Consider the following 16,065-nt stretch of genomic DNA (forward strand, 5'->3'; position numbering starts at 1 on the left):
AATTTAGGCACACATCGTTTTGCTTTGAGGCCTTAATGAATAGCCATCCTCTTGAATTCGGTGCCTGTGATATTCCTGCCTTCAAAGTCTGTTCTGCTTTTTCATTCCAGCATGCCTGGAGAGCTTAATGGTAGAGGTAGAGAGATCTGTGTTTCCCCACGTTTCCATTATAGGGCTGGGTTTTGAGCCATTGTTAATTTCAACAGGGTGTTGCTTCTCAGAAATTCTGTGTTAATTTTAGAGTTGTGGACTCCTGCTGCTACTGTGGTCTCCTGAGATCTTGTACAGTAGAATTGCTGAATATCCAGTATTTTTTTTTTTGTGACCTCTTCTAACTCCTGAAATTATTTTTGAAAAAATAGTTGATTTTTTTCTTATGCCCTAGTGTCCTGCATCTGTGAAATTGGGGTTAACTGCAGTTATTTCTTAGAAGTGTGTTGAGGTGGTGCTTTTATTAAGTGGATGTTTGCCCTTCAGGTATGAGTGTTGCTTTGTGCATTGAATGAACTGGGGCTCCGAAGGAGCATTGCTACTGTAGGACTTTGGAGGTACCTCAGGCATCAACCAGTCTGGTCTGCCTGGGTAATAGGTGCGAGATGTTCTGAGAACTTTAAGACTAGCCTAACAATGGCAGGTAGCTGTCGGTTCCAGTGCTGCAGAAATTTTATTGCCAGGAAGCTTTCCTTATCAAGCCGACATCTCCGTTGCCCCTATGCAATGTAGTTGGTGTTAAAACAAACACACAGTTAAGGTTACACAGACAGCTTTAACACTTTTTAACCAGCAGATTGATTTTTGTACATGTGAAGTGATCAAATGCAGTGCGTATTGAGACTGAAAGTGTTTTGCATCTTGAAGATAGCATATTTTTATGTATTGCTCAAAATAAATTAGAATGATCGATAATTGTTTTGAAAGCAAATTACTGGGAGCATTATATATCTACCATGGTGAGTGCTGAAGAAATGAGAATGGCTTATAATGCCAGAATGAGTTGTGTAAACATGGGTACCTATACACTCAACAGCAGCAAATCTTTGAGTTTCTTTTTCTTGACTGAGTCTTTTCTGATCCCACTTCCATCCCGGAGGAGGAGAAAACCGCTGTTTCTATCACGCATGTTCCTTTATTGATTTTTGTTGCAATCTACCCAAAGTCACCTGTGCTGGAAATAATTAGAGCCTGTGAACAGAGATGAAGCAAAAATCTATAGAGTGCTGCATTGCCAGAAATGAAGACAAGGATGCCTAATTAACGTTGCGTATAGAACTCTCTTTGGATGAATGGGCTTCCCTTTCTCAGAAGCAGCGCAACAGTGGTTATGTCACATGCTCCGTGTTAATTAAATAGTGTGCACTGTGTCCCTACAAATTTGGCATGGAGGAAAAAAATGTTGGACAGCAACTTTTGTAAGAGTACTGCAATTAAAGGTCTGTGAAATATATTCTTGTGGGCTTTGTTGTGATGACCAGAAATTTTCTTCCACACGAAATACACTTGATGGATTGTCTTTTAAGCTCTCCAGAAATTTCATATCACTGAGTAAGTTCAGACTTCTCAAAAGCTGGACTTGGATATGCGTTGGGAGGGTGGAGGAAAGGAGAAGTGTTCCTAGGAGATGAGGATGCCTGGCAGCACAGCTCGTATCGATGGGCAACCGCAGCTCAGCCAGGAGTAGAGTCTGTTCAGAAAGCAAGGAGGGATCCAAAGGAAGCCATTGTGTCAACTTTCCTTTGAATCTACAGTGAGAGATTACATGGTGATTTGGTATAAGTTTTATAATGCATCTACAAAAGCAATTATTTAGGAAGACTTATAATAAGAGAAAAAACTGATAGAAAGTCTTAATAAGCGTGCACTCAACTAACAAAATATCCTTAAGGGAAGAATTGGAGACTGAGAGATGGAGGTTTTGCTATCTGAATTATCTGAAGTGGATTATGAGAAAAACTTTAATCAATATGATGCTTATATGCGATGCACTTCTGTGTGCATGCCAGTAAAGATTCTATTTAATGCAACCTGTCTTGATGTTTCAGAGCCTGAGGAAAGAGTACATGTAGTCCTGATAGATTCATCTTTGTAGAGATCCCACTCATTTTTTCTGGGAAGCTGGATCCTCTTTTTGGCATGTCATAGTGTTATGTGCCTGAGTGTGTTCCAGAAAGCGTTGTTGTATCAGGATTTTTGGCATGTCAGAGGTCCTTGATAGTAGAGGAATTGTGGGAGAGTTGTTCTCACCCAGTAATTTGCAAGCCACTGGCATGCTTTCTCAAGCTTTCAATTCTCTCCTTTTATTTCTCTTCCCTCCTTGCCCTCCTACGTATCTGTTATGGCCAATCTAAATGATACAGTTGCTCTCTGTGCATCTCTGGAGAATTTAAATAATGTCATCCCCTCCTCCTTTCTCCCTGCAAATGCAAAGGAAGTTGCTCTTATTTTTAGGTCAAGACAAAAAACACTGTTTTTCTCTCTCAGAAATTGGAGAATGAGTAAAATCCATGTATCTTGTTCCAACAGATGAATCCAAGTGTTGAATCTGTAGGAATCTTCCTAGACTGTGCCTTACACTGCAGGAACAGATGTGCTAGTTGACATAAGTGTGTTTTTGGCATCAGTTTGATGGAGGGAATCATGTTTCCCCATATAGTAGAAACTGCAGTTCTGGTTTATGAATCTTATGAAATAATGACAGTGCAGGAGGAAGATACTGTTTTAAAAAAGATATTTTTTGTAATAGAGTAATTGTGTGCCTTTTATGACCTCTCTTTTCTTCCCATTTGGCTGTTTGGCATCTTCTCTCTCTATTCTGGTACTGTTTCATAAGCATTTCTCTCTGAAAACTGTCAGCTCTGGTGCACAACTGAAATAGGTGCACGTACAGGTTGTGATTCCTTTCTCCTTCATTGCGTTTTAATTCTGAACTCCAGATTAAGTCTGTTTAAATAATACTGGGACTTCATTCAGCTCCTAGACACTTTTTGATGTTCAACAAATGGTAAAGCATAACAATAATTTAAATCAAATAACCAAATCTATATAAAATATGCACTTGTTACCTTTCCAACAGATTTATTTTCTTCTCTAGATCCATTTTGGGCTGTGCTACACTTGCCAAATCAAAAATAAACCAAGTTTGCAGTATAGGGACGTGATAAGTATGTGATTTCCATTATGTCCCGGTGTGCTGCATAATACAAAATGGAAAACATGTTTACATGATTTGAGTATAGAGTTGAAATGGATTTTCTGACCGTAGCCTAATCCTAGTGAATTGGTGCTAAAGTGATGGCAGAGCCAGTAGCTGCTGGACTGCAATTTGAGCTATTTCTTAGTGCTAGAAGACTTCAGACCCATGGGGACGGTGGAGAAAACAGTCCTTTTGTCCTTATTCCCTTCAACTGTCAGCAGCAGGCTGACAAGCCAGTACTTCTGAAATTATTTTGAGTGGGAAATAGTGATTCACACTCGTTGTGCTTGTTTATGTGTTACCTTGTTGGGTTTTTCTAAAAACAATTGAAGTGCATAGAAACATATATTCAAGTATTTTAATCCACTGGTACTTCAAGAGGGTGTGGAAACAACTCTGGTTTCACAGATGTCAGTCGTTCTGCTCTTTTCATCAGTAGAAGCAGAAACTCATCTGCATAGCATGATATTTTAATATTTTAAATATTAAATTCTTATTAAATTCATATTTTAAATTCTGATTGCGATAGAGAGCATGATATTGCTTATTTAGTCCATCCAGAAATAGTCACTTTTAGATGTTGCTGAAATGATTCTGATACGTAATATGACCTTCCTCTCTTTTGTTTTGCAGCTTGGCCTCACATCCCCTGAAAGACATGGTAGTCACTGGCAGTGATGACCGCCTCTGGAAAATGTGGGCTTTACGTGATGGGGACATCATCATGGTGGGTGAAGGTCACACTGATTGGGTTTCGGGCTGCTGCTTCCATCCAAGGTTAGTGCAAACAGTCCCCTGAACAAGTGCTAATCTCTTCTGGGGAGTGCTTGTTTGCTCTTTCTTTGCTCACTGGCCTGCTTTGATGACTTTCTATTCTCAGTGTAACCCTGCGCTCTCTGCTGAATTTCCAAACATGTAGATAAGTGTTCCTTTGGCTTTCGCTGTGTTGACTTAACATTGATTGCTTTTAGTATTTTGTACGTCTTAAACTTTGTCCACGTGCCAATGCACGTAGCAAGGAGTAATAAGCTTTTAGATCAAGTTGGCCGCTTATTTTTTGTGTCCATGCACTGTAACAAACATGATTCCATTACTAAAAATACAGAAAATTTGTTTTCTTGTATGAAGCATTCTTTGTCACGTGACTAGATGAGTTCTAGCTTACCTGGAGAATAAGAGCATGAGCTTTTCTCCTTTTTCTTTATACAGTTTTGAAGCTGAATTAATAGACAAACATGAACGTGGAAAATGAGAAACCAACATTTAGAGTACGTATTTAGTGGTCCCAGAAATAAGCCAGAGTTTAGTAGATTTCTTGACCATTCTGATGGAAATAGTACTCTTAACTGTAAGAAAATGTTTGGTTTTTTTTAAGATTGAGTCTCTGTATATTGAAATGATTTTGCTTCACATTTTTTGAGGCTGCAGTTGTGATAGCACTTTTTACTGTTAGTAAAGGTCTGTTATGGTACTCACCTCTGGTTCGCTTATAAGAAGAGTATTACTAAACTTCTAAACTCCTATTTTCATTGTATTTATTAATCTGTGTTAGTTCTTTCCTTCATGAGAAGGAAAAGAATCCTATTTAACTTCATAATTCCTCTCAATTTTTGATGTTGTAGTGAGTTAAATGTGTCTGCAGTCCTCCAAACACTCTAAAATCCCACCTTTCAAAACTGCAGGAACCTGGAGTAATGTTTCCTGGGACAGATTTTAAGCCCTTCTGCTTTACTTCTGCACCTTTCCTCCCGTGAAACATAGTCCTTTTCATAAGACACTCATGCTTCATGATATTCTGTTTATTCTATTTCACGTGTATATGCTTAGAAACAGTTCCATAGATTTGAAAGGAAAGAGTGATATGCGACTTCAAAATCCCATATAGTTGAGATGGGAAGAGGAGAGAAAGTAAGTCTCAGCTTCTTACATTAAGATTGTAGGAAAAATTTTCCATTATCGAGTGACAGATTGCACCAAGTTTGTGAGCATGCTGGACATCCTAAGCCTAACTTTTAGCTGAACAGAATGCTGCCTTGCTTCTTACCAGTTATGAATATAAAACTCATCGTAGGGAAAGGAAGGGAAATACAATTAGAAGAGCATGTTATCATTTATAAAGCTGCTGGGCATGCTAATCAGATTTCGATAATGCATTGTTACCATGACACCCGCTGACTCAAAGACTCAAAACTGTTTTCTCATTAGTCTTTGACCAGAATACAGTCCTTTCAATAGACTTTCCTATTTCTCATTCAATTATTGAAATTAAAATGAGTTGAGGTACATCATTATTCACTTGCAGTATAAATTGACTCCTGCTGAATGCTCTGGAATGATTCAAAAGCAGTGCTTCTACAATATTGTCTTATGTTATTGGAGAAAATATATAATGTGACAGAAGGCATTTAATCATACCTTTTTTCCCTCCTGTGCATCAGGTATTCCAGAAATGAAAATAATGAAGTAGAAATGGAAAGTTCTCAGGAAAGTTTTTAGGAATCAAATATAGATAGCCTAGTTTTATTTCTACCTTAAATATTCAGTAGGATGTTCATCCGGAAGTTGAGAAGAAAAATATTTTGGGGCTGTTTAATTGCGATATGGAAATATGGGTTAAATTTCTTCACTTCTACATTCTGTCTGTCTTGTCCTCTAATTTTCATTTTCTCCATCTATAAAATCAGGTTTAGATCAATCTCCACCTTTAGTCTGAAAGATATTCTGTATGTAGTGGGTAGATGAGAACACATGATGCGCTGTATCTCCCGTCTATATGTTGTATTGTTACATTGTGCCTGATGCCCTTCCATCTGTAAAAAGAATCTGTTCCCTATAGGTTCTCACTGCACAATGGTGGCTCCCAGGGCACTGGAACAGGAGCAGACCAGCTCTGTGTGTGCAAGGAGAGTGGAACATCACTTGTGATGCTCTCTGCAGATCTGAGTGCAGAATTTTGCCTTGAGCTTTTTAAATAAAACTTCAAACAGGTCCTGTCATCAGCAGAGTACAGCAGCTGGATGGAGGGAGGAGAACAGTGCTTCCTCTTTGAAGGCTAGGTGGCAACTGGTCAAACTTCAAAAACAAACACTCTTTTGACTCCAGTCTGGCTGATTGGTACTTTGTAGATGAATTAGCTGTTGCAAGTGCCTGTCACTGCTGTAAACTATCACAGGAATTACATTATTGTAATAGGAATATTTTCTAGCTTGCTTTTTATGTTTATGAAGGAGAGAGGGAGCCTGAATGACTGCTGCCACAGCCATCCATGTGAACTTGTTAGCTGAAGAGCTGCGCAGTCTGCCTATAGTCACCAGCTGGACTGAGTTGTTTGGAGTAGTGGGCAAAAGCTGCATCTCTTGAGAGTTTCCAACGAATAGGTTGGGGATGTTTTTGCTATACCTTCAAGAACTTCAGTCTGATTGCACTAAGATATTTCAGGGCATGTACTGGATTTATTTATCTTCATTACTACCATTCCTGAATGGCTGGAAAATTAAGCTTTGTGATGTAGCAGAGGTGTGTTAATGTCCTAGGAAGTTCTGGTGAACTGTAAAACACCGTATTCGTGCTAAGCACATATGTCTGCCTGTATTAATGTGTAGTATCCTTAATGTATTTATAAATATTCAACAGGTCAACTCTTGTGAAATGTTTGTTGCCCTTTTCATGCAAGCATTCACCTCTGTGTAATGCAGTGAATTTCTATTTACAAACTTTCAAATTGCAAAAAAAAAAACCAAACCAAAAACCAAACACCAAAAAACAAAAAAGCACCAACTGTACGTTCTGAAAGCTATTTAAAACTTGCACTGAAAATTGTCAAATTGTCAGCTCCTCGTAGCTGCCTGTTCACCTGAGACAGAGGCCAAATTGCTTGTATCTTTTCAGTTGCTATTTGAACTCAAGGAGTTGCTGAGCAAAGAAATCAAAACTGCTATCAGTTTGTTTATTATAACAAAAAATGCCATGACAGTTACCTTGAGCTGCATGGATTTTCTGTGAGTTCTGTTGCTGTTGGAAAACTGCAGGTGGGAATTGTCTCCTCGGTAATTAAGGGAGAGGAAAGAGAGAGGGTAAGTGCATCAAAATAAAGGTAGTTATGATCAATACCCTAGAAAAAGGAGATGATGAGGTCAGAGCAAGAGAAAGATGAGATGCTGAGCCGAAAGAACAATCCATGTTTTCCTAGAACAGAAGCAGCTTTAGATTATGTCTATCAAAGCTAAAGGGGGTGATGTTACATCAACAAAAATCTGCGTGGATAGGAAAGTGCCATGCAAGGACAGGATGCAGAAAGAATTAGCAAAATATCTTAAGAAGGTGGATGTGAGGCCTTGAATAAAGGGTAGGGAGGAATTAATATTTGCAGCTGGACTTGAATTTTCCAGAAGCTTTTAGGGGATTCTGCAGAACATCAGAGGAGGCTACTGACAGCAGAGATTTTGGTGCTCCTGAAGAGACTGAGAGGTTAGTGATGATCAGCAATGAAATGTGTATTAATATTTGGTCTGCAGAAAGATCAACGTGCTGGCCTATAAATCAAGGTCTCTTCCAACTGTGTAAAGCGAAGCAGTGCACAGTTGCTACCAACCTTACACTGGCTAACGTAGAAGCAGCCAAAAGCTGCTTGCTTTAGCTTTGTCATGGCTCCAGGGGAAGTTTAAGGCATGAGGAGCATAGGATATAATATGGAAAATACAGTTGGATGCTTGGAATAATCTTTTTCCACCCTGAAATGTGTGGTGCTGTGAGTGCCTGAGTACCATGGTGGCTTCCCAAGTCCAAAATGTGACTGGAGATCCTGAATGAGAGGAAGATAATGATATGTTCTCAGTTCTGAAGAGCAGTGAATGATAAATGTGCAACTCTGGAAGTAGGGCTGTTAGAGTGGAACTGATTTCCTCATTGCACAAAAACTAAGGTTAAAAAAAAAATAGGGGAAAAGAATCCCTGATTAGAATCAAAAAGTCAGAATAAGCTGAGAAACTGACATGAATTATTACTCAGTTAAGTCCTCGGTTTTATTTTAACATGATTTAAATTTTGTATTGTTTCATCAAATGGGCCTGTTTAAAATAAAAAAAACAACCAACAACAACAAATAAAAACCTATCCAGAGATGAATTGTAATGTGAAAAGAGGAAAGCAGTGACCTTAAAGCTAGGCAGTAATTGAGGAATGAAGGGAGGGCATGGAGAACCTTCTGATGGAATGGTGGGGAAGAGAGGTTGGGTTGAGTAGGGGAGGCATTGGTGGGAAGTAGGGAGCGAGCAGGATTTCAAGACAGCTGTGATCAGTTGTTCAGCAGTAACAGGCAGAATCTGACACTGCCCAGTGCTCGCTGAGTCCCAGAAGGCTTGTGCTTGGAGAAGGAGGGAGATGCTGAGGAGCAAAAACAAGACTCGACAGCTTGGCAGGTGTATGTACAATTTCAGCATCTCACATTGGACACACTTGTGTAGCTTGAGAGGTGGAGTGCTTTGATTATCAAGCTGAATTGCAAATACAGAGCATTCCTCTTTTTTCATCCCTTACCTCTGCAGCTCCTGACTCCCTACAGACCAAACTGGTGAGGAGGGCTCTATTACTGGTAGATACTGATGCGGTGATCCATGCCAGCCTTCCTGACAATAATAATGCGCTCATATATCAGTGCTTGGTGAAGAAACAGCTTCAGGGTTTGAAGAGAGCGAGACAGATAACCTGACGCTAAAACAAATGGCTGGCTTCGGTTATGTATAGCAACTAAAAAACTAAAAAAAAAGAAAAGCTTGATAGTGAAAATCCCCAAATTTTATGACACCCTACTAAAGCCTCGGGGAAGGGCTGAGATGGTTTCAAGAGAGGTCATTGATATGAGCACTGTATTCAAAACCTAAGACTGGTTGGGAGAGCTCGTGTTACACCTAAGAGCCTCTCAGTAAGGTCCCCTTGGTGATGGGAGCTCAGAGGTGGCTGTAAATAAATGGTCCATGAATGATGATCTTTAGAAGACTTTTTCTGCTAGTTTTTCAGTCATAAATGTTGAGTACCACATTCTGCACAGAACAAGGCTGAGACTTAAAAGCTGCTAAATCTGCTCTGAGAATTAACATAAGAAAGAGCTGTAAGACTCATGTTAATCACGAAGGTCTCCATTGGCTATCAGTGAAATAGAATTTTCCTGATCTGTGCCTTGACATAGATGGTTTAAAGCCCTATTCAGGATTTCCTACGGAAACAGATGTTTTTTATTTATCCTTTTATTACTGTTAATAGCTATTAAAGAAATGCAAGATAGACCTGCACATTTTCCTTAGGACTTCTGAACAGTATTTCTGTTATAAAGGCATAATGATTTAATTTCTTAGAGAATCTTTGATTCTCCTGTAGTTCAACAAAGCCTTCAGGTACCAGGTTACATACTCAATTTGACAATAGTTAGAAAGTTCTTCTGAGTGGCATGATTGATTTTCAGTCACCCAGCAGGCTGTGTGTAACGCGTCGCTTTTAGCAGACTACGCATCTGGTACAATGTCTCATCAAACTGAACTCATCCAGGAAACTCCATTCATTTATTCTGCAGGGAAAAGACTATTTCAGAAATCTTTTAGTCAGTTCCCTAGCATACAGCGTTAACCGTGGATTTGGTGTTTTCAAGGATGATAACATTTCAAGAATAGTTTAGTTTATTTCAAAAGTCTTTGGCAAGCTTCGAACTTCTTATACAAGGAAACAGTCTTTGCATAACGTCATTCTCTCTGAAGCCAACAAAGCCTACTATTTTTACTTCACAAGCATGCTTGAGTGGGTGGGCATTACATTTCCTTTGGGATTCTCAATCTCATTATTTTTATCAATAAAAAGCCTCTGCTGGACAAAGGAATAAATCACATATAAATGAAATATGAGAGATTACATGAGAAGCCCAGCTTCTGCTTAGACTAATCCAATATCTTTGGCCAAACATCTCAATGTCAGAGGCTTTATAAGTATTCTACAGGATCAGTCTGGCAAAAAGAAATCGATAACCAGGTAATGGATTTGATTAAAATTTTTCCCCTTCTACCCACTCTCACAAGCCAAATGTTTCTACCCATACTAATCTGTTCTGGCACGTTCAACTGCTGGTTATTCTCTGTGGCTTTCTGGGATGTGTATCTATAATAAGCTTTATATCATTTCAGAGTGACGTGTTAACTGTTGGTGAGTATGTGCTTTAAGAAAAAGTGATGTATGTATCTTGCTTTATTTTCCTTCAGAGATCAATTCTGCAGTATGCCTTTGGAAAATATGGGATGGTAATAATTGTAACTTTGCTACGTGTTTAGATGCTGTTCTGTTATGCAGAATTGGCCTTTTTTTCTGCTGCTCCTGCCACGCTGAGGAGCATTTTCTCATGTGAGCCAGATATCAAGCGGATGTCCAAACTTCTAGATATTTTTGTTGCTGTGAAGTCATCCTTTTCCACCTTATCTTCTGTCTTTGTGATGGTTGTACCAGCAGACTGTGGGCCATCCGCATTATTTGACTTCAGAGTCATTCGTAATTAGGCTGGTAGCATTCTACAGAGATTGCTGCATCTACTTTAAAGAAGTACAGTTTCCCATACCAATAGGAAGAAAAAATCACGTTGCTATGGTGTAAATTTTGAATTTGAGGCTCAGCTGCTTCAGTTGTGGAGGTTTGTTGGGAATGTGCACTACTTTTCCCTTTCTAACTAAATTCTTCACTTACCAGAACTGTCCTTTAACAGCAGTTCAAAGCTAGAAATACTTTGCAGGATGAAATACAAAATGCAATGTGTTTCTTTTATATCAGGAACCTTAAAAGTCTGTCATTACATTGATTTTTTTAAAAAGCAAACAATCTGTGTTTCCATAGTGTGGTTACTGAATAGGCTTCATTTTTCACCCAGAACGACTGTGCTTTATTGGAAAACCATCTTTGGCTTCTCTTCTTGGTTGGTGGAAATATTGACCACTCCAAGTTAGTGATTCGCTAATAATATCTCCATTACAATAATTCAGCAAGCAGCAGGAGAGAGAGACACTGATGACAGGCCAAGAGAGGAAACTAGCTGATGGAAGGAGCAGTCCAAATGTATATTTCAGATAATTACAGGAGGAAAACACACCGTAATACAATGCTGCCATTTGATGAAGCCACTCTGTGGTTACCATCACAGGTGGTTTTACATACTTGTTAAAGTTTAGAAGTCAGTCACTGGAAACATCTGGAAATCTTTGTGTAAAGCTAATGAATAGAGGGCTTAAGATGAACTGCCATCCTGTTCCTAAGAGCAATAATTTCATATCAGTGCCATTTTGTTGAGTGTCTTTTTAGTTATTTCTGCTGATTTGCAGGTATGGCTCAGACTTTTAAGAGCTGAGGTACAACGGGAGCTGTTTTGAATGCCTTCAGGCTGGGTGTTGTGCGAGTGGTTTGCAGTAGGCTTTGGGGCTTTTTTGCATCTGAAGTGAAGTCAGGTCTTCTGCGTTTTAGAAATTTATGATAAGATGCTGATGCCGATTGTTTTATGTCTCTTTTGTATGTTTCCTGTGTATTGTAAAGGAGTTGTAGTTGTAAATGTTGTGGAAAGCATAGCTGGGTTATTCATTTGTTTGTATGTTTTGTCTGCTAGGTGTTACTTTCCTTTTTTATGTGCATACAGAGAGGCATAACTGTTTTTTTCCTGTTTCTTGGGGGAAGGAGAAAGGAATGTGGCTTCTGAAATGTAAATTCCCTTTCACAGGATGCTTATGTGAGCCTCCAAGCAAGTTACCAACTTAGGTTTGTCCCTTGTTCCCCAGAGCTAGTGCTGTCCTAATGGCAGTTTGCTGTCAGCGGAAGAGCGCGGCTAAGCACGAGCAGGCAGTTTACGTGTCTGTAAGATGCTGACAAATAAAGTTGGAGGTAATCTTGCTTTAAAAGGATATCATAAAGACTTGCGGGACACCTTGGGAATGGCTCAGAGCAGCACCCTGCAGACAGCCCCCAAGCAGCTCAGCGCCCAACCAGCCCACAGGCCAAATCCATGCCACAGAATCCCATCTCTCCCACCAGGGGATGGGTGCAGGGTCGCCAGAAGTGCCAATGGCTTGGAAAATGAACGCTGGGATAATATTAAGCTTTCATTTTTGGAGCTTTCTGCTGAGACCAGTTGTTTGTGCACCTAGGGGTTTGAGGAAGGATTTCTCTCCCTCACAAAATAAATAGCGAGTAAAGGCAAGGGATATTTAATTATGTAATATATTTTATTGGATGATACTTCTCTACTTTTCTGTGTAGTAAATATTTAATTACTGATGTTTTCTCTTTGATGTCTGGCCAGTCCTACATGTGTGAATTCTCTTAAATAAACTCAATCCTTGGCTGGGTTTTTCAAACAACTTTTGATGACAAAGTGAGATAGAATTACAAAGGATTGATGTTGTCACTTCGGTTTTGTCTTGGAAACAGTTTCAATTATGGTGGTAGTGGATTTAAATTCGGTCAAATCAAACAGTTTAATTCAAACTCGGGAATTCTTTGGGATTTCTTGCAGGGCTTCTATGGTTAATTTTCTCTAATCTCTTTCCTGTGTGTTTGCATCTTTCTTTTCTCTCAGATAATATAATGCTGTTGTTACTTGTGAATTCGTTGCCCTTCCATCACAAAAACAAAGCATCACCTTAAAGCCTCCTTTTAAACGACCTAAGTCTTCGTACCTGTAATGCGTGACCGTAAATGCGTTTGAACTCCTAATGGTGCAAAAAAGATAGCTGGTCTTTATATAGCATTATTTACATTACTATTTAACTATCTTATCTTTATAACGTCACTTAAATTCTTGCCTTGTCTATAAAGTAAATAATTTTCAAATGGACTCAATGCTTTGCCTATATAGAAATGGTCTTATTTTTAAACGACTGTTATGCATGTTACGTTCTTTGCTTGTGTGTACTGTAGACCTGCGAACAGCTGTAGGTGCCATTGGGATCATAAAACCAATCTTATCGTATTGGTTGAAAAGGCACTGTGATAATCTTCAGCTTCCCAAAACAGATGTCGAGGTTAATAGTTCTCTTTACAACAAAAGTTTTAGTAGTCAATCTCTAATGGTTTGGTTTAAATGTTTAGATGCTTAGAAAGTAAGAGAACTTTTGATCAGCTATGTGGATAGTCAGATCTGGTGTAGAAATGGAATAGAATATATTTGGAAAAGTTCTCTTCTTACGATAAACTCTTCGTTAGAAAGGAAAAAGAGGAAAATGCAATTGAAGTATCTTATAGAGTACTAATAAAGTGGTATATTTCTAAATGTATTAGTTCAGCTTCAGTAGAGCCATGAATATGCTCTGTGAACATTGAGTTGAAATTTGTTGGCACTTCATGGCATTTGTGCAGTTCTCTTTGTACACTTCACCCTGGCTTTTAGGTTCAGCTGTTCCTAGTACGGCTGTTGTCCATGAGTCACCAGAGGTAATGCTGTTTTGCAGATATTCAAGTCATTTGCTTTGGTTTTGAGAAAAAGATACTGTTCACTCAGAATGCTCTGGGCTTTGGGTAGTTCAGGTTTTCTTCTAGCTTCATTGTTGCTTGAGGTTTTGGAGTTAACATACAGAATGCTTACTGATTCCTCGCTTGGGTTGGTGGCATTGCTGTCAATTTAATCCTGTGGCTCTGCCAGGCATCTTACTCCAGCTCTTTCCAGGGTTGTTATACACATCAAAACATCTCTTATAATAGAATCTTTTGTGTTCTGTTTCTTTGTTTGCAATTATAATCTTGATGTCTTTAACATTCCTGTTTCATTATTGTTTTCTTCTGTGCAATAAAGGCAATTGCTTTGTCCCTAAAGTCTGCTGCAAGGGTTTCTAGTGGAGTAGGTAAGGAGAGATATCTATGTTCGTTATGTTAAAATGTGCATTTCCTAATGTGTAGCAGTTAAAATAAGAAACATTAGTGTTAGAGTTGACTGGAGAAAGGCAATTTGATTGTGAGGCAGCTTGTAAGATATTTGAGTTGAAAATAAACCCAAAATATTTGAATGCATTTCTTAGAAAAAAAAATAAAAATTGAATCATACAGAAGTGTCCCTTTCAAGGTAAGTGACTTAGGTTTCATATAAGTGTTCACACTGATTTTAATTTTCGCTTTGAGTTGAAGATGTCTGGTATTTTTGTTTCCTTTGCTTGCTTGCTTTGTTTTATTTTTAATAATATGGTAGACTTGTTTCATTAATCTTCTGGCCAGAAAATTAAAATTCGATGTTTTAGTTCATATATAGAAAATTAACCCTTGCAAGGATTTCATTATGCTTTCTTAGTTCTTGACCTTGTTTCCTTCCACTGTATAGTAGCAACACTTCCAAATGTTTTCCTTTAGTATTTAATATGTTTTCTTCGTAAAGCATATATAATTTATTCCCCAGCCCTTGGGCAGTGTGCTTTGAAATTAGCCCATGGAGATTTTGCATTTCCTGGCATGAATCTTGTTTCCAGGCTTGGAATTTACGTTATTGCTTTCAATTGTGAATGAATTCAAAATGGTCATAAGTATGCAATAAGATTGAATGGTTGAAATGAGGAAAATTTGTTTTGGGCGAAGACCAGATAGGAGTTGTGTGGCTGTCATTTATTACATATATGTTTTTTCTCTCAGCTTTTTTCATTTCAGTGCTATAGATCATTTCAGTTACAAAGCAGTTGCAGTGATATGAGTAGCAGGCAGTGCTGACCATCTGTGAAATAACAACCAAGATTTCCTTGACCACTGAAGGACATGGATGTGGAAGCCTGTTCTCAGCTTGTAATTGTATTTTTTGTTTTTGGGTGGTGCGTATATGAAATTAATGGGGAACAGAAAGGAAGAGGGTGACATTGTGTGTCCATGTCTTAGATCAGCTTTAAAAGGAGCTGGGTTTGGAGTTCTGGTGTTGGGTTGGTTTTTTTTTTTGTTTCTCCCTGTTGATGCGTGACCTCATATAAAGCCATTGTCTTAAAGGATGGAACTTGGAATGCTGCTTTTTCTTATACCCAGGATTGTGTTAATATTCAGCATTTCAACTCCTCCTTCATTCTCACGCTTTAATTTGTTATTGATCACTGCCTGCACTAGCTAATCCCCTGCCTTTGGGTATATTCCTGTCTGCAGGGCATGGCTCTGAGATCAGCAGTTGCCCAGAATATAAGCACTAGTGCACTGTCATGAGCACCTCCTTGAGCTTTTGCTATCAAGAGTTCATTGCGCAGCATGAGTTGGTCTTCCAGGTTCCTGGGAAATGTTCAAATGTCAGTGCAGAACTTCTCACGGACTGGGAAATCTTTATGCGCTCTCTGAACTCTCTATGCATATAAATATGCAGCTTAAATATGATGCTTTGTAGAAGCATGCAAATGAGATTGATGACTGTAGTTCATTACTGCCCATTGATTGGAATTAGGCATCACTGGACAGCCATTTGGGACTGATAATGGATTAGAAATGGCTGATCCACAACTTTGCCTTACAGAGGAACTGCGGTGCAAGTTTATCATTGTTAATGCGGGTCATAAATCTGCTCTGTACGTGGGATTCATGTATCTGAACTCCTTCCAAACCACACTTTTGCCTACATCAACAGACCTTCATTAGAATTTGAGATTTTGGAGTCTCTCCAATAGACGAAAGAAGACATGCTGAATGAGATGGGTGTTGATATTAAGCATTGCGCACTATTAACATGCTGTTTAATGTATTTTATGGCTATTGATTGGCACTGTGCATGTTTTTATGTGGTTTAAATACGCTAATTTATTTTTAAAATATAAATACTGTATAGGAAGCGTTGAACTGATATTGATGCTGATGAGGGAAAACGTATTGGTATAGAATAGATAACAGCTATAGGAAAACATGTTTGCTTTTGGCAG

At 38.7% G+C, this 16,065-nt stretch overlaps 1 protein-coding gene across 2 annotated transcripts in view; it reads left to right on the plus strand.

Moving 5' to 3' along the window:
• SPAG16 (sperm associated antigen 16) overlaps positions 1–16,065 on the plus strand; it is a 348,220-nt gene that overhangs the window by 174,102 nt on the left and 158,053 nt on the right. For both annotated transcript variants that reach the window (XM_421865.8, XM_040703739.2), the window contains exon 11: positions 3,824–3,967. In XM_421865.8, coding sequence (XP_421865.5) covers positions 3,824–3,967 — 144 coding nt within the window. The remainder of the gene's footprint in view (positions 1–3,823; positions 3,968–16,065) is intronic.

Source organism: Gallus gallus, chromosome 7 (assembly GCF_016699485.2).
Source record: "Gallus gallus isolate bGalGal1 chromosome 7, bGalGal1.mat.broiler.GRCg7b, whole genome shotgun sequence".
In the NCBI taxonomy this organism is placed as follows: Eukaryota; Metazoa; Chordata; class Aves; order Galliformes; family Phasianidae; genus Gallus; species Gallus gallus.